This window comes from Pygoscelis adeliae, unplaced genomic scaffold, assembly GCF_000699105.1.
Source record: "Pygoscelis adeliae isolate BGI_AS28 unplaced genomic scaffold, ASM69910v1 Scaffold252, whole genome shotgun sequence".
NCBI lineage: Eukaryota > Metazoa > Chordata > Aves > Sphenisciformes > Spheniscidae > Pygoscelis > Pygoscelis adeliae.
Window position 1 is genome coordinate 1,090,749 of NW_008824185.1, and position 19,856 is coordinate 1,110,604.

A 19,856-nucleotide genomic window follows, 5' to 3' on the forward strand; every position below is an offset into this window, starting at 1 on the left:
GATTTTTAATCCATTTGGCCCAACTTTTGTTTTGCGCTTCAGAAACTTAAAAAGGCAAAATCGTACTTGTTAAATGTCCTTTATTTTCAGCTCTTCTGCCTATTAAGACAGACATCTTCCAGCATCTAAGGGCAGTCAAACATATTTTAAAAGCATATAGCTATACTCAGGCTTGCAATTAAATGCTTACAAACATGCAATGGAATTCTGTAATTTTAAATATCAATCCCAGCCCGTACAAGGCAGATATTATAACACAACTTTAGTGTCAGGACTTCCTTAGAAATGTCCATGTCTTAACTGGATTTGATGTTGAAGTTGGTCTTATTTTGTCAGGACACACAACATAACTATATTTTCAAGGAAAAACAACTAATATTCAGCCTAAATAGGCAAAAGAAAAAATTGTACAAATGTAGGAACTGGAATAACTAGGTCTACTGCAACTGAAAATCAAGCAAGTGATTTGATACTGTAGGGAGACAAAAACAAAACTAGAGCCTGATTAAAATGACCCATTTGATGTGCATAAAGATACAACACAGAAAAAGTTATTTAGGCAACATGATACTCAGCAAGAATACAAATACCCCAAATATTATGGTACTTCTGAAATGTTCATTTATATAATGTTTTTATCAAATTTGCCTATAAAAACCTGGCCTGCAACAATGATTAGGCAAAATGGATTGAAAATACTACATTTTACAAGTCAGAAATTAGCTATAGCAGACATCTAGTCTACAAGATTTTTTATGAGATAACAAAGACATCACAGGCGAAGAGTGAGATCAGAGTGTCTGACTTGGCTTAAAATATGTCAGACTCCTGCTAGGCTTCTCAGAAGCTGCACAGAGAATCAACATAAAGACACTCACAGGCTGAGTGACTACTCCACACCTCTTATATTTTCCTGCTCATCTCCCTTCCTTTTAGAGTATCTTTCCTATAATTTAAACAGCAAGATAATATTGCAGTTTCCAAGTTAATCCATCCACTTAACTTTCAGAGGTGAAAGATACACAACTCGGGACAAAATAATCAAGTACATCTTAAAAAAGAAGTTTAAGAAGTTTGTGCAGGTATGCTTTTTTATGCACTAATAAAAGAAAAGGTAGATGAAATATTGGGGAAAACAAGGAAATAAAACTCCTGCCAGTCTTCCTCAGCAGCTCAAGTTCAACAAAGTCAGTATCTTTATTTATACTATGAAGAACATGGAATAAAAAGTTATACAAATTACTAAAGAACCGCTTAGGGTGGACAGTAAGCACCCATTTATTTGGCATTTATTTTAGACTGTTTTTCTCTTTCTTCACAGAATTTTGTTTTTTCTGCTTACAACACAAGAGTTTCATTTCTATCCATGCCCATCGCAGAGCCTGCTGAGCAGTGTTTCAGTAAACAGTACTGTTTAACACAGGAATGGAAGGCAGAAAGTTTCCTCTCTTTTCTGCCCATCCTGCCGCAGCTGCAGAAGTAAAATTCAGTGGTGAGAAAGGAAATTTTAACCAACTACAGTAAGCCTGAAAAGGAAATTAGTAGAGAAAAGGTGGAGCATGGTAGTCAGTCTAGGCAAGTGTGGACATCATGCTCTCTCTTCTGCAAGCCTGCTATTTAATCTCCTTTTCTGTTTTTTTTTACAAATAGGCTGTATAAAACTTAAAGCTTTGTTTCTTTGAACACTCCATACTGTTCTTTCTGGATACTCCAAGCAAAGTCATTAACCTACCTCTTTTTGGACCGTCTCCAAAAAATGCATTTCTATGATGCAACTACAAAAGTTAGAGGCATTTATAGGCAAGTTCACAACTTCCATTAAAACATTCTCTATGTATTCAGATCTTACTTTTAACTCCCTCTTTTCTATATTTTGCTTCTCTCTGACTAAAGAGCTCCTCATATTCATAGAGTGCCTCCAATACAGTATGCACTACCAGAAGACAAGGCATTAAGAAGAGTGCACCTCTTCCATTCCCACCCAAGAAATGAACAGCAAAGCACAGACTGCTCCCAAGCTACCACTACAGTAACGAGGAGCAAGGCAACTGCTTCTGAAGTGTCAGTATAAATGAAAAACAGGCAGAAACCATGACTATAGAAGACAATCCTACCTCTTCAAACAAGCTCTGAATGTATCCCTTACATGGGAACCAGTTACAGGAAAATAAGACACTGTTGGCTCTTAAAGATGTGAAGTACTTTGAAGCATAAGTCTACTGAGAAAAAACACGTGGAAATTCCTTCTTTAAAATTCCACATTTCTCATAACTTTTCTCGCTTAGAACTACCAAAGGAAAAATAAATGATTAACAGGTAACAAAAATTCCCACAAGCAAGTCTCTCCAAGTTGCAACTGCTGAGCAGTAACAAGTTCACCATTTTAGATGGAAGGACTGAGAAGCTGAAGATGGAAAACTGAGAAGTATTTCCAGTGGTACTCAGAAAACGTACAGACACATGTTTATAGGTATTTCTGCACAGCTTTCCCAACACGAAGGCTTTCATATATAAAAAGTTAATCTCCTAGTTTTATAAAGAATATATTCCACCTCTTCTCTGCTTGCTACTAATTGTCAAATAATGCAAGACTTAAATGCCATAAAGTGCTACTCACTGATATACTTATATCTAAAGGCCTTATGACCCTCTGAATTTTATACTTTTTAACGTTCAGGGGAAATCTTGATTTTTATCTATCTATATATAGAAGAAGTATCTGTTTTTAAACATCCATGTTAGAAAGCTGCTGATTTGGAGATTACACATTGTCTTCCGCTGCCCTCACTTCCAATTCTCAAAGGCATCAGTCAACTTTTTTGTAACAGAGGACACACACAGAAGAGCTATGTTGGTAAGACTGAGCCTTCCTGTTAGAGGAAGTTCAACTTTTATGTTCACGTCTCCCTAATCTCACCCATTTCTTACACTACCTTATCTTTCTACCTTGGAGTCAGGAAGAAACAGATATGGGAGAGATGCCAATTTTTAACACATTTGTGAAGGGACCACAGAGCTTATTGCCTAAGTAAACGCAGGGGTATTGGTACTGCCAGGAAGTACTGCAAAAGCATAGCAAATGTACTGAAAAAATAGGGTTATTTTCCATTGCTACACACAAATGAAGACAACAGTTCATTTGCTAAAACACTGCATAGTTTCTGCTGAGAATAGCAGGCAAGAAAGTATATAGATGCCTGACAATTTGCAGTGAATGTTTTTTCTTCATCTGAAAAGAATCATAGAATCATAGAATCGTAGAATCATTAAGGTTGGAAGAGACCTCCAAGATCATCGAGTCCAACCGTCAACCCAACACCACCATGCCTACTAAACCATGTCCCTAAGCGCCTCATCTACCCGTTTTTTAAATACTTCCAGGGATGGTGACTCAACCACTTCCCTGGGCAGCCTGTTCCAATGTTTAACCACTCTTTCAGCAAAGACATTTTTCCTCTCATCCAATCTAAACCTCCCCTGGCACAACTTGAGGCCATTTCCTCTCGTCCTTTCGCCAGTTACTTGGGAGAAGAGACCAACACCCACCTCGCTACAGCCTCCTTTCAGGTAGTTGTAGAGAGCAATGAGGTCTCCCCTCAGCCTCCTTTTCTCCAGGCTGAACAACCCCAGCTCCCTCAGCCGATCCTCATAAGACTTGTTCTCCAGACCCCTCACCAGCCTCGTTGCCCTTCTCTGGACACGCTCCAACACCTCAACGTCCTTCTTGTAGTGAGGGGCCCAAAACTGAACACAGTATTCGAGGTGCGGCCTCACCAGGGCCGAGTACAGGGGCACGATCACTTCCCTGCTCCTGCTGGCCACACTAGTTCTGATACAGGCCAGGATGCCACTGGCCTTCTTGGCCACCTGGGCACACTGCCGGCTCATGTTCAGCCGGCTGTCGACCAACACCCCCAGGTCCTTTTCCGCCAGGCCGCTTTCCAGCCACTCTTCCCCAAGCCTGTAGCGCTGCATGGGGTTGTGGAGGCCGAAGTGCAGGACCCGGCACTTGGCCTTGTTGAATCTCATACAGTTGGGCTCGGCCCATCGATCCAGCCTGTCCAGGTCCCTCTGCAGAGCCTTCCTACCCTCGAGCAGATCAACACTGCCGCCCAACTTGCTGTCGTCTGCAAACTTACTGAGGGTGCACTCGATCCCCTCGTCCAGATCTGAAGACTGAAGGACGAAGCCTACAAAACCAGTTTGAGGCAAACAGGAAACAAATTTTCTAAGAAAAAAGGTGGCATGCACAACTGCATTACATGAGAAAACCTCACCAGATCTTTGTGTTTTTCAAATGCCCTCAAGGCCTTAAAGTTCAGCTCTGCCTGGCAATGAAATGGGTCACCAAGTTTAAACTTAAAAATTAAGTATTTCAGCTACTTTTCTGCTGCTTATTTGGCCTGACAATGGTAAAGTTACACATTACGGACAATTCAATTTACTCCTGTACAAAACAAAGAGTTTCAGTACTAACTATAGGCTGAGGTTGCCCAAGGCTGCAACCAACTGTACACGGTCATCTGGAACTGTTCTCCTCTTTAATTCCATGACACAACGACACATGGACAAAGTTGTAAGAGTGTTTTAGTGGGAACAGAGCACGTGCAAAGGCTCTAGCCAGTTACAGGGTTTGTAAATTCATGTGTTATAGATTGCATTCATAAATTGTGTATATAGGCAGCTGAAACATAAGAATACTGTAAAGAGATCCTGACTATAAACTAGGTAATTAAATCATGTAAGATCACAAATGGAGCCAGATAATTAACTACACCCTGCAGTACAATTGCCAGAGGTGAGTGCATACTCCTGAAGTCACACCATCTGGTAAATGGTTTCTAAGTAAAATGTCGAACTACTCACAAGTTATAGGAACATGGGTTACTCTGCCATCCATTTCTATGCTGGTAAGAAAACAAAAGTCCTCTCAGCATCTTGAAAATTCTGGACTGCAGCTTCATTTTTTCCTCTAATTAAATGGATTTAATCAGAGATAATAGATATGATAGATCAAAAACAGTCTAATGCAAGAATTGCTGTGCATTGCAATTCTGGCATTTCTGGCTCTCGTGGCTGAGCAATGAAGTTTCTGACAGTTTTCTGCAGCAATGTGACAGCCTGGAAGCAAATTATAAATTTCAGGCTCATTTTTCTGAGCTGTTCCACATGCTCAAGATTATACAGTCATTCTTACTACAGCTCCTACAAATATGAGGACTCTTCTCAATATTCTGAAATCTCCTCTTAGGGAAGTTTCTGCTTTCTTATCAGCAGCAGTATTTATCAGATTTTAGTTCTTAGACCAAAACTGGTTTCATGACGTACCTTGCCAAAAGCAGCAACCTTGCTTGTATACAGAAATTCAGAAAGACCCTGAACCAGGACTGTGCTATCTGAAGTTATGCAGGCCTCCAAATACCTCCTCTGAATAGGAATGAAAAAACCTTTCTCTCAATCTCATCCTTAAACATTTCTGCATTCGTCCAAGGCCTGTCCTACTTACTTTTTGCAATTGCTAGAGACTTACAAATCTGCTTGATGAGAAGACTAAACTCAGTTCAAGGGTGTACATGCAAGCTTGTTTGTGTTCTGAGGAGGAAAAGGGTGATGTGTTCATCAGAACACAAAGTGCTTTAGAGGTAGCTGATGAATGTGAGAAGCCATTTACAATTGTTTAGTCTTTGCATCTCATCACAGTTCCTCCAGCATCATGTCTTTTAATTGTCCTCTTTTTTCGAGGCCCTACAGATACAAATTACTCCTCTATTTTGAAAAAAAAAATGGTACCTAAATGCATCAACCCAAAAGCTGAGGACTGAGAAGGCAAATGAAGAGGGTACATCATGGTATAGATGCTCAACTCTACCACCTCTTACCTCTCTGGAGTGGGAGCACATCACTTGCATCCACCAACTCTCACTGTTATGCCACTCTGCAAATACAACTGCTTTTCAGTGGGAAACAAAGGGCTAAACTGAGGGGGAAGGCAACCACCACCATACTTCCCTAAATATCCATCCAAGTGCAGGTCCTGCCTGCATGCCATACAGGCTGCACACAATCTACAACCTGAATTGAGTGATTGATCTAGCTCGCCAGAAAAAAAGCTTTGTTTCTCATCTACTTCTGCTTTGCTGTTAAAGATGGGGAAAGTATTCACAATGGCAAACTTAGAAAGCAGAATGGCATACTTATTGAAGTAAACAGAGCAAAACGTCTAAGGTCTAGATTTGTTCACAGTCCAGAAATGTATAGAAAGTTTGTAAAAACTAGGAGGAAAAAAACCATGTCCTGTTATTTTAACAAGTAAAAAATAATCATTTAAGATTTCCAGACTTCTATTTACTCTGTAGAATGATGAATATGTATTACAATCCCAGTTTCAAATGCAATCAGACCCAATTTTTTTAACTAACATACGGTTGCAGAAAAAAATAGTTTAAAATATTTCCATTGTTATACTCCCCTTTTAAAGCATCTAGAAGTTAGAGGAAATGAATTAAAAGGAAATAAAATTAAATTAGTATAGTAATAATATTTCAATATTATCTATCTTTTGTCAAAAGTATTACATTCGCAAGTTTAACAAACCAGCACATTTATCAGTTATTTTTTGTCTTGCATTGGCAGACAAAATCCTGTAACAAAATTCTTCAAATATCTGTATAAAGAAGGAACAAAATAAACAAGTATTGAAGTCTCACAAGGAATCTATACATAGCATTCAAACTGAAAAAAAGAGCTCCCCCAAGAACTCCTTAATGGCTAAGAATAAAATCATAGATTAACTTAAGAGAAGGAATACCAAGAAAAGAGCAAAGCCTTCTATAGGACAAATCGTAATTAGATAACTGAATCTAATGAAATCTGTGGAACACATTTACGGAAAAAAATTGGATAACTATCGAGAGATATCACCAGGCAAGAATGATATCCTAATGATTTTCAAGCATAAATGTTAACTACAGATCATGTGCAAAAATACACAATAATAAATACCTTATATAGTAATGAGCCTTACTGGATCTTCCTAATGAAGAGGCATAGCAGAAACTGGTTAAGAACATCTACTTCTCACATTCTTCCGCAGAGATATTCGACACCAATGATGTGACATTTCTGAAGCCCTCAGACCTTTTCTACAGCCTTTATTACAATTTTTTTTTTTTTTTTAACATGGCTCCTACGGTAATAGAAAACGATCACCGTTGTTTAGAAAGGTCTGGACTAGATGGCCTAAGGAGTTACTGCTATTAACAGTGGGAAAGAACGTGCGAGTGTGTGCCTATGTGGATAATTATTTAATAAATTACTGAAGGAAACAGATATTAAATAAACCCAGCATTTTTTGGGATCAGTCTTTGTTTGCAAATCAACATCATAATTAGCAGCACAGATTACCAGGATTGTTAATTTGTGCTCCCTCTACTGGTTAGTTCACCCTATAGCCATAAAAATAATAATAGTCTGTAAAAATTCCCCAGACTGTTGTGTTGCAACTCAACAGCCAAAAAATTCTGAAACGAAATTATATTATTAAAGAAAACCCTTACCACAGCTGGTATCTTACACATCAGTTCTAAAAGTCGTCTTAGTTGATTAAAATGTCAGAATGGAAGCAAAAGGCTCTTGCAGTTCAAAAAGATGTTTCCTATCATACCAGCTTGTTTTGTGTGCCTAGTTCATAAAAATTCCACTTCCCTCAGATTTAGAAACGTAATTAAATATTTCAAATTCTGAATCGTTGTAAGAAGCCGTTGTTAACTGGATTTTTAATTGAAAGCTCCTTTTTTCTCCTCCTCATACAAAACACCATCAGCAACCGAGCTGCAAAGCAGCCTAGATCGCAGGACAACTTGGGCTGGAAGGCAGGGTTTGGCAGCCCACCTGATCCATCCCCCTGCTCAGAGCATGGCTAACTCCATGCTTCAGTCAGGATGCTCAGGGACTTGTCCTGTTGACTCCCGAGTATCTCCAAGGCTGGCAACTCTGCAACCTCTCCAGGTAACTCATTCCTGTACTTAATCACACCCACAGTGAAAAACTTCTCATGGCATATGCAAAATATTTGTTAGATCCAAATCAAGCATAATTCAAAGTCTCAGTATAAGCAAACAGGAAATTTGTAACAAAACCCCGGAAAAAACAGGTTACCAAAAATCATGTGATCTGATCACAATTACTGCTAGTCACAAGCAGCATATTTCCTGGGCAATGCAAATGTCACTAGCAGCTTGAATCACCTGAAAGAATCAAAGACCACCTTACTTTTGAATTTTGATGGTACAATACCTATAGGACTCTGCATTTCATCTGAAGCTGACAAGATATACTCTATAAATATTTATATAGCAGATCCTCTGACACTTTTTATTTCATGAAGCACAACTAACATTCATATATCCACAGGTTTTCCAATTACCTCTCCTGGAGATAATTTAAATACTAATTTTAAATGTCAGCTTCTGACGAAGAACTGTTTAAATGATCTTCAAGTGAAGTGAGTTGTTGTAAACATTAATATATTAGTACAATTACTTTTAGTTAGCAAAAGTGGAAATAACGGCCAATTTCATTTACCTTGCTCAGTATGGGTTTTTTTATTAATAGGCTTTAGTTTCGTAGATGAGCAAGACAAACTTCTATTGTTATATACAGATTAGAAATGTAAACACTTAACACTTCCCACAACAACTTCAGAATTGATTCCAAGTATTATCTCAAAAAAGCATTCAAAAAGCCAGTGTGACAAAGAGCACTACTGCCCCCTAATGAGCCAGCCCACAAAAGCTCCTCTGTAACAACGTTTCGTCTTTCCTGAAAAAAATTCAAGTTATTATATCCATGAATTATTTTTTAAAACAAAAAAAAAAAGTTTCGTGATAAATGAAGACAATCATTAACAACATATATGCTAAATTCATGCCAAATTTCTGCATAAAAGGCACATGCATAAATTTGGGGAGAAAAAAAAGAAGGATCTAGTATCCAGGATTTTCAGATAATTTAATACTTAGTGCACAAAGAGATCATGAAGATGCAAAATACAACACAAAAATTATGTTCCAACACTTCTGTCAGCATACAAGTAGTTATTAGCCAATCTTAAACCTATTCTATACTAGGATGTAATCATTCAGAAAAACACCTGTAGTTACCTTCACACCAACCCAGATTTTTAAATTTTAGTGTCTGCAGTGTAAGAGCATCAGTATGTTTTTCTTGTTGCACAGTTCTATCTAAATGCCAATTACAAGTCCATTCTAGGCTTGTAATTATTGCAAAATAATTCTGATCTTGGTATCTTAATTACACCCACAAAAAGAAATAGAGAGGAAACAATCAAAAAAATCCACTTGCTGAATTCTGTTTGTAAAGGAAACAGACGAACTTTCTGTGTCATGTGGAAGTGACTTTTTTCCTCATTTTTTTAAAAATTGTTTTGCCACAGAATTGAATCTGTATGCAGTGCTGCCCAATGCAGCTTGGACATAAAATATTGTCTGGTTCCTGTATTTGCATTTCAAAAATACAGATTGCAGTGAACTGCTGAAAAAAATACAACTGCTGCAAGTCCTGGTGAGAAGCACAAGCATAAGCTGTGTATTCTCTTTTATTCTACCATAAATCAGACATTCCACTCACATTAGCAAAATTACTGTGATTTCAATGCAATGCTAAAGCAGAACCGACTTCCGATTTTCCCCTCAGATCTTTTATACTGACTTTTTCATAGAAAAACACTCTGATAGACACCACAAAAGTAAAGGCTCTGATTTCCATTAGCAAGATAAGGTTAAAAGCAATTCATGTGTTTATTTTAAAACATGCTAGCTAAAAAAAGATACAGATTTTACAAATAAAATAATTACGTTCATTAGTGGGTTTTGGCACTGAAACACCACCAGTCACTAAAATCCTTGAACTTAAGACTTTACCTTAAAACATCCAAATATTGGCTTTCTATGGCCTTGCATACGATGTCATCATTCATATAAATACATCATTAGCACAGAAAGGTTGCAAGTGATGACTAATATCTTACATAACTACACACATGGTAGAAGGCTGCAAGCTACTACGCATTGAAAGTATAAGAAGTACCAATCACATGCTACGTGATAAAAATAAATTATCTACAGAGATATTTTAAAGACCTAAAATAACCATATTCCATTATATTTCTCTATCACATTACAGCCCAAAGAGCTGGTAACACAGCTCTCAGGCTACCTAATATGTATGCTATTACATCAGTACTTCACAATTCCAAGTGCTTACTATAATTTTATGAAATATAAAAATTAAAACATTGGCAAGACTAACAACTATCAAGAGTTCCAGCTGATGCCTCAGAACTTTGAACGTAAGGCCATCACCACAACTCATTCCAACTCTGCCAGGCATATATTTCTTACCTTTGAATCTTCATTGCTCACCCCCAGCTCTAGCACAGCCCGAGGAGACTTCAGCTTTGCTTGCATGGACTCTGCCATTTGAAGATTAAGCTGCCATCCAATTGTTTCAAGCTATAAAACACAAATTTAGATTACAATCAGATGGTACAGAAGCACTCAGGTCAACTTTCAACATTGTGAATGGTCTGTATCAGTAGACACGATGTCAGGCTCTACAAATGTTAAGCGTTTTTATACAGTGCACATTCTCCTGGACTCCAAGACAGATTTGATTCTCTCTCTTGCCAAATTTATCAGTTCAAACTGCCTGTGACCACCCGAAATAAAGTGAATTCATACGCCTCAGATCTGCTGGAACCAATCCATAAAACACAACTAAGGATCCAAAATAAGGTAGTTTTCCCCCACCTTGTGAAGTGTATCAGCAAAGTTGCAGATTCAATTTTATTTCATATTTATTTTTCTTTTAGGAAAAAGAAAAAAAATTACCAATAAATGGTAAACCAGCTAAAAATGGTAATTTCTTAATCAACAGATTTATTCATGTGTGTTCTACCATATACAGATGTTAATGACAAAAATAATTCTGTGCTGCTTTTTAAATTACTACTGAAAAGCCAAAAACCAGCTAAGCATGTGAGCAACAGAATTTAATAGAAAGCTACACAAAAATACATTTCAAATTGCTTTTTAATCATTAATCTAAAATGATATTCAAATATTATCAAGCTACACTTCACGCATAAATGAAGTATGCAAGAACAGAACCACAAGTCTTTCACAAAATAACCTACCTGGCTCTCTTGAATATAGAAAAGTAGAAATATAAAATCTTACCATCTGGCAAGTTAATTTGCATACAAGGTCTTTTTAATCTAATGTCTCCCCTCTGCCAGTAAATATTGTGGCTGACTTGGTAAAAGGGAAAGCGTGCCACATCTCAGTTAATCTCTTACCAGTCCAACAATTCAGTTAAAATCATCAACAGCACAAAGCCATCCCAGAGGTGCTGTACTGTGAACAGCAGCGAAGCCAATACATGCCCTGCCTCCTACAGTGACAATAATCTCTAGATGAAAGATAGGAGAGAAAGTGAGTGGTAGAAACATCTTCCATGGGCACAGCTCAAAGACAGAACTTCCAAAATTTATTGCAGCTATACCATTTACATTTACACATTAATGCATGTTATATTGCATTTCTTTATATATTGCATCACTGTTACACCAATTATGTAACAAACACTGAAAGACATATGACTAAGCATACCAAAAGGAAAATTACATATCATGACCTATTAACCACCATTGCCAGTCCAAGATGGTTAAGGAGTTCAGCCAAGGCCAAACAAAGTTAATGGCAAGACACAGGCAGTCTCAGACTGACTTGTGTACTGCTATAGGAACAAGACAGTAGAAGGAACTTCAGCAGGTCAGCCTGCAGTCTGTCAGCTGCTCTGCAAGAAATGCCCCTATTCAGGCTTCTTTCCGTGGTAAAAATAAGGAGGTTTACACATTAATCAAATCGATGAAAGCATGCATACAACACAAACGGACACAGCTGAAATGCTGTAAATCTGGTCTAGCTCATTTTGTGGTAGGCGTAGCTTTAGTAACAGTATGCCCACAGCCTATGAATTAAAGATGCTTTAAAAGACAAGTTTTATATAGTCTAAAAGCAGATTAATTTTTAATCATAATTCTCTGTTTTAATTTCTTCTAACCTGATTACATCTTGGTTGATGAAAATAATAGGGCATTGCCCATCCCACCCAAAAGTACAGCACAATCCAAAGTAGATTCTGTGGATGTGCTCAAGTCAATCACACTACATGGACAAGTCTGCTAATCTCCTGTGCTGGCCAGTATCTGGAATCTTCCAGCAAATTATACCAGAATAACATAGCTGGAAAACATTTTTCTCTCCACAAACTTCAATCAAATTAAGTAAAGAAATTACCTCTGGTTCTCTCAGGAGCATAAAGATCTTAGCATCTTGCCTTACTCTAGGTTTTAGATCAAGCAAGAAGTTCAGTTCAGCTAAAGAACCCTATCAAAAATGATAATGGTCAACAGAGAAGGACCCGAATGCTGATTTATGGGCTAGCGGTGAGACCAGCCCAAAGCAGGCAAGAGGAAACAGTACCACCTATTTTGATAAAACACCTAACTGCAGGCTCTGGAATGCAATGGCTCTTCATATTGCAGTCACTAAGGTTCAAGCCCCACACTCCTCCATTTAGAAAGGACTTTCTATCAGTTACTGAAACAATTTATTATAGTAGCATGGAAACCAAGCCTTAGACAGGCTAGCAGCTTATCCAGGATTATAAAACAATGTCACTAGAGACAAGAACAATATCCTAGGAAGCCTGACTTTTAAGACTTTTCTAAAGCTGTTAAAGTGTACAGTATGTAGCATGAAAAACAAACCATCAAAAGTAAAGAAGTTCAAATTTATGTCTTCTACTTCACTTTTAATACACATCTATGCAGGAATATTGTAGAAGGCTCAGAACAAATACAATATATGTGGCAGCACAGTGGCCTGAGTTTATAGCTGAACAACAGCCATAACTCTTTTTTTATATTGCTTTACCTTAAAATTACTTTGTTTTCCTGTACAATTCATGTGTCTCTTCTGTTTTAAATATAGTTGTATGAGAACAAGTTTTGATTAATAAATAGCATGCTGCCTAAGGCTTCAAAATGGTCCGACTATTTATTTTCTTGAAAGAAAAATGTAACATGTATTTGGCTATGGTTGTGTTTACTTAGAAGACAATCAACATCCTGAAATATCAATTAACCTTTTGAGGGTGGTGACGTGTTTCTGCATGGCATTTGTGTCAAGGCATAGTATTTGGTAGCCACGAAGTGGTACATGTTTTAGGGCAATTTTTTTCAAAAAAGAAAGGACTACAAAATTATTTTCATTTCTGATATAAAACTTGTTAGAGAAAACAAAATGTTGGGAGAGACTATATGGTTCCAGAAGTTGTGATATATTACCTGAATATAATTTACTAGGGAGGGGGGAAGTATTTCTGCATAACTAGCATGAAAATAAAGCCATGGTTTTAGTTACTGCAGACCTTTAGCTTCTTTTTACAATTTCTTATCAGCAGTTTAGAAACGTGCAAGCTACCTTGTCACTGCAACAATAAACACCGTTGAAAATGTACTATTTAGGGCTGTAAGTCCTCACTGCTATCTCTGGCACTTAGTTAACCTCAGGGTTGTTTAGAAAACAAAAAACAGGTGCAAGCTGGAAAATAAGGAAAGGAAAAAACATAGATACTGAATAAAACCAATAATAAGCACGTATGAAAATGCTTCAGATCTGCTCCATGAACCCTATGGCAAATGATTCAGGGCAACAAAGATATGAGGAAGCTTTTGACAACCCCTGCGATCCTCAGTTCCCATGTCCCTTTTGTTCCACTCAGGCTTCTGAAGAGGATACCATGACAGACAGGACTAAAGAGGCATGGAAGAACCTATGCGCTTCTCCCTTCCAGTGCTCACTCAGTACCAGCTGTAGAAAAGATAAGGTATTATACCTAAACCAGCTCTGTACCCCCTACAAATGTAGTGCTTCTCAGTGGCCATCCATGCCTGTCCTAGGGGAAGATCCACACTAGAGAGCTGCCAGTTCCCCTAATACGAGAGGATCTGACCCTTCATCTGTAGATCACTAACACCTTTACAGGTACATAAATACATCATCTCTAGTCTGTCTATGATACACACAGTCATTTTCCTCCAGTGTAAAACATGGGAGCTTCCAACTCATGCCCACTGTCCTGTCCACCAGCCTACTTTCCATACTAAACAGTAGAGCGCAGTATTTTACATATTAGGACAAGATCATCGGCAATATAACATAACTACAGTAAAATATTTTGAGTGAAAGTCACGCTCTGCAAAAAGCCTATGTGCACTACATGTCAAGTCAGCTTTCACAGCTTATCTGATATGAACTTTAAGTACCATCTCCAACCAAATAAAGGATTTCACACACCCAAAATTAACATCCACAAAATCCACCATTTCCCTCATCACTTCCAGCCCATTATGTTTTTACATACTATTGTCTTTCTCTCACATATTTTCACCACAGTTCCTTACTTTTACTTTTGACTGCCCATAAACTTTTCTACAAGTTAAACCAAAACTGAGAAGAAATTCAAGAAATCAGATAAACATGACAAGTTTCTATATTAGTTGTCAAAAAATTAAAATACTGCTCCTTTCTCAACTACTAAAGATATTTATCTTATACTCTTTCATGAGAAATCATATAAATGTTCTTTGGCAGTGAAGTTCAGGCTAAAAATGTCAAGGAGAAAACAATCATCTTAGCTATACAAGAACTGGTCTATCAGACTAAAAAACGAAGGACTACGACTTTGAGAGTGAAGGCAGACTGGATGTCCAGAACAGGCATGTTGTAGGGCTCCAACCTGGAGGACCGAGAACAGAGCCAAAGTGGCTGAGAAACTCACACTGAAAAAAATGTTAGCAAGGACCTTAATTTGAGAAAAGAAAATAAGTGGGAATATTGTGAAAAAAGGGAAAACTAAAAGTGGAAACAATTTCAGAAAACACATAAGCACCTAAAATGTCTTCCCTAATACTTCCAACTTCAGCCATTCAAAACTTCTGGAGCAGGGTCCAGCATTTTTAAGGGAGGAGAGGGAAAAGAGGGTTTAAATGCTCAGTCAGTACCAGAGCAGGAAAAGGAGTTAGTTTTTGATTTTGGACTTGAGTGATATACTGAGATCACATCCCCTGTCTGTCTCTACACCCAAGAAGACGGGAAGCTTGTTTTAATTTTAAATGGAAAACTGGAATTTTCATATAAATTACCCACTTCTTGAAGGTGAAGCTTTCAGAAGGTCATCTAATATCATAACAAATCATTACAGGAACTATAGAAAATCAGTATTACTGCCCTCAGAACTCACTGCTGTGGCACAAACAGCTTACTTCTTACCACAATGCAAGCAGGATGCCATAATACCATGCAAACCACTATTTCTCCTCCATGGGTAATCCACGATTTGGCATCTATCTGTCCCTTAGAAAGTGGTCTAAGCATTGACCTCAGAGAAAGTAGGAGTAACAATGAGTAAACAAAGCACTGAACCTGCAAGAATTACAGCACGGAAATACCACTTGGACACACAAAATAAACATGACTGAGGTTTTTATAGCCGCCAGACATTTAGACAGTTATGAAATAGCCGATCACTTTACAGCTCAAATTTAACGTATTATGAATATCTAATTATTTCATTCAGATTCTCGCACTCCATTCTCTTGGCTAGATTTACTGCTTTCAGAACACCTAGCTTTCCCTAAATAGAATAAAATATTATGTACTTCACTTCTGTGTAATACTAAAACATAAAATCATAGTCTTCAGTTAATGAGAGAATAATTATATTCAGAACACATATATGATTCAGAAAATGTGGGCAAATGCAACTAAATCAGCATTATAGGTTAAATATGATTTAAGAAGCCACTATAGATAAACTGGCTACAGCAAAGATTGTGAAGATCCTGGCATATCCATTATTAGCCTTTCAGACAAACAAATGACTGTATGCACTTCTACAGGGAGAGAGACAAACGCTGATTAACATTAGGAAAAAGCAAGAAAAAGAATTCTCAAACTTAGAGTTTCATCTTCTGGCAGGTGCACCCACCCTGACAAAGACTGGGGGCATTAAAACCTCTGTGTCCTCATTTTTCGCGCCCTTACTTTCACGCCTTTAAGGTGGTGAGTGCTGACCGTCACGCACACACCTTGGGGCAGTGATTATGGTCAGGCATACACCTCAGGCGAGGGGTGAGAACGGTGAGGCCCTCGGCCAGCTAGAACTGACCACAGGTCAGATTCGACTAGGGTGTCAATGGAGCCCCACCGGAGGGCGAGGCGAGGCGGTCCTCCTCGGAGCGGCGGCTCTGCGGTCGGGGACGCTGCCCCTGGGTCGGGCTGCCGCCCAAGGGAACCCCTCGAGGCTGAGAGCCCTCGTCCTCCGGTGAGCGAGTGTGCGCGGTTGGGATCCTCGTTTCTAAAGCCGGCGGAGCGGTGCTGATCCCTCCCACGCCATCCTGAACCTGTGGTTTACCGATGATGTCAGAGCGTTGACGCCTCACTTCTAGTTTGTTTTCTGCTAAGTAATTTCGGTTAAAATAAAGTTTATTTTTGAATCTATCATCTGCCCAATCTGATTTCGTAAGCCTCCGCGACAATCTTAGTCTAAAAAGTGAGAAAAACAGACTTCTGGGATGAACACTTTTTAACAAGTCTGATGGGCGGAGAATGCAGAAGTGATTCTAAATTAATAGCAGGGTTCTGTACTTTTATGTTGGGGGGGGGGGGGGATGTTTATACATAAGCAAACTAGCATATGCAATTTGTGAAGTCGACTAACTACTATTAAAACAAATGTTTTCAGTATTGCCAAAAGGTAATTAGTAAAAAAAAAAAAGTGGTAACATTACCACTACATTTGGTAATGATTTCAATCTAGTTGATTGAAAATCAACTAGATAATAACACAATTTTTCAATTGTATTATTTCAATTGGGTACTTCTCCCGTTGTCAATGGGTTATGGTTTAGTTTGTCTGTTTGGACTTTTTTTTAAAAGCAACAAATCCCCCAACATGTGCCTTTTTGGAGAGCAAAAGGTTTTCATTACCCTGAAGTTGCTAAGGGGCTGCTGAAGCTTTCCAACATGAGTGACGAGAATTTTAAAGCAAATTGAGGTTGTGGCCCGCAGTCAGAATTAACAGCCATTAAGAGTAACTTTAGAATAACTAGGTCACATGTTATGAATATTGAGAAGAACGTGTACTCAGGAAATTATGGTATGATATTAAATCTTATTCATCTAGTTCATAATGCACGTATCAGTTCAGTTGAATTGGCCTCTAGTGACATTACTAACTTGAGCACAGCTGAAATAAATCTTAACATCCCTTCTGAAAATTCAAATCTTGGCACAAAACTGAGTCCTTCTAAGAGTACTACCTCTCATGGTATTGGTGGTGCTGAAGGACTTGATTAATATGGACATCCCTGTTCTCGGTTGCCAGCACCTTCCTATGGCACAGAATGCTGGTTTAAACTTGCACAGCTGAGAAGTAACAGCCAAGTCTCCTGACTTTGAAAGAGCCACTTCAGGGCAGTTTAAGTGCATCTATAGTTACTTTCCTTCACAGGCAGTCCAATTAATTTGAGGACAGGCTGAAGCAGCGTAATTGACTTCATTTTTGTGAGGTTTTTAAAAACTGTGTAATAGAAATACAATGCCAAAAAGAACTTCTTACTGATTCATTCTTTACAGGTACCACAGAAAATAGTCTTCTGTTAGGCAGAAGGCTAACAAACTATTTCAGATAAAGTAGGACAATTACAGTAATACAGAAATTAGTTTTATGCTGCACCGATATATAGGCCTACCCATGTGATTTTCAAATACTTCAATCCTTATTTTGAGAGGCCATTCAATTCAAAATGATCTGGTATTTGTGATAACTTAAATGTTACTGCACATGAGATAATGCCTTCCATATCCTGAGAAAAAAAATCTACACGCTTGTTTCTGTAAAGCTTTTTCTGTGAGGGAAAAAAAAAAAAAAAGCAAGTGTAATGGCACTAGTCTTCAGAATTACACTCTCCTCATCTGTTTCTACCAAATGTGGTATATCTATAACAGCACTGTATCAGTTTACACACAGCAACTACTCTGGGAAGTAAGTTCAGCTTTACTACATCAGTTCTGGAGTGCTCACTTAGTTAAAAGGCTACTTTAATTCACAGTCTAATGTAAATATTGATAACTTAAGATTCCGAAGTCTAAACTTCTACTATTATAGTGTTAAGAGTGAGTAACTAACACTATAGGAGAGTGCATAATAGGATGAAAACCCAGCCTTCAGTCCATTCTTGAGGAAGTACATTTATGACAGCTAGAGAAATAAGGTTCAAGAACTACCCTCAAATAGCACCAGTGTAAGCAAAAACTATTAGATGCTTTAAAGATGGAGCCTGACAAATTCAGAAAGTGCACTATATGATGTGGCTGCTTGCAGTAATGGGGAAAATGAACAACTCGATGTCTCTGCCCACATGTACTTTAGAAAGGAACCTATCCTGCCCCCAAAGGCAACAACTACATAAAGAGAAAAATTAAATCCTGTTTTAACAAATGAAATCAAAATTTTGTCCTTTTAACTCAGATACTAACTCACTCATTTCAGCTATTTTTCCCTCTAATTTGAGAGGAACAGTCCAACTTTAAAGATGAAAACATTTCCTGGAACAATCTGAAAGAGCTGTTTATGTAATTTAAGACGTCCATAGTATTGTTCTCATTGAAGCTGTTACGAACAGTGAAGTGAGAGATAATGGGATATGAAAGACATCTTCAGCTAATCTTTTTCTCATATTATTACAACAGTATATATCACACTGATACAAAACATTTAAGAATGTTTTCCAACTAACAAAATATTCTGAGGAAATAAATAATCCATAACATAAGAATTTTTCTGGTGCAGATTTTTCACTTACAATATACTCATTTCAGTCGTTCTAACCAAATAACCTGGAGGAAAATGAATATGGCTATCCTTTCACTCAGTTTAATTCTTGAAAGAGTAACGCCCATAGTTCCTCCACTGGAGACCACATACTCCTCATTTCATTGTAAAAAAAGAAAGTCAGAATACTCACATTTTAAAGTTTGGGGGTCCCCTCCCCTCATCTTTCAACAATTAAATTAGACAAAATGTACTAAGTCTTAGTTACATAAATGAATACCTTTCAGTTAAATAAAGTACTGCAACACGTATATATGGTTTTAATAAATTAACTATCAGTTCTGTAAGGATGGGAGAGGACTAAAGGTATAGTACAATGCTAAGGAAAGCATTGGTCTACAACACACTACTCTAACTTCAGACCTGTGTAATCACACCAACATAAAACTAGAGCAAACCATTAAGTCTGCTCTCTAAAATTTACAGCCTAAAATGCCAGTTCCACTCTCCCATCAGCACACTCAGCATTGCAGAATCAAAATTCCAAATTAGATATGAAAATGTCGATTTTCCTGCTGTGATGATGACAATAATTTAGGTAAGAGGCCAAGAGAAGGATGACAAAACATGTCTGACTGTGAACTCCTTCAAAAACTCTCCCTGTCTGCTTAAGAAAAGAATGTTAGTGCAGAGAAGACACCAGCAGGATGAAGCCAAAAGTGTACTCAATATAGCAAACAAATATTAAAACAGAAAAAAGGTGCACATTTTTAAGAAGACGACAATGAGCGACAGGCACAATTTGCCAATCATCACAGGTAGGGTCTTCATCACAGAAATATTTTGTAATCAGGAGGAGAGTGTTTCCTTTA

At 37.9% G+C, this 19,856-nt stretch overlaps 1 protein-coding gene across 1 annotated transcript in view; it reads right to left on the reverse strand.

The window, feature by feature from the left end:
* The window catches only part of COMMD10 (COMM domain containing 10), a 111,062-nt gene that overhangs the window by 78,237 nt on the left and 12,969 nt on the right, over nt 1-19,856 (reverse strand). The window contains exon 3 of the mRNA XM_009334459.1: nt 10,422-10,532. Coding sequence (XP_009332734.1) covers nt 10,422-10,532 — 111 coding nt within the window. The remainder of the gene's footprint in view (nt 1-10,421; nt 10,533-19,856) is intronic.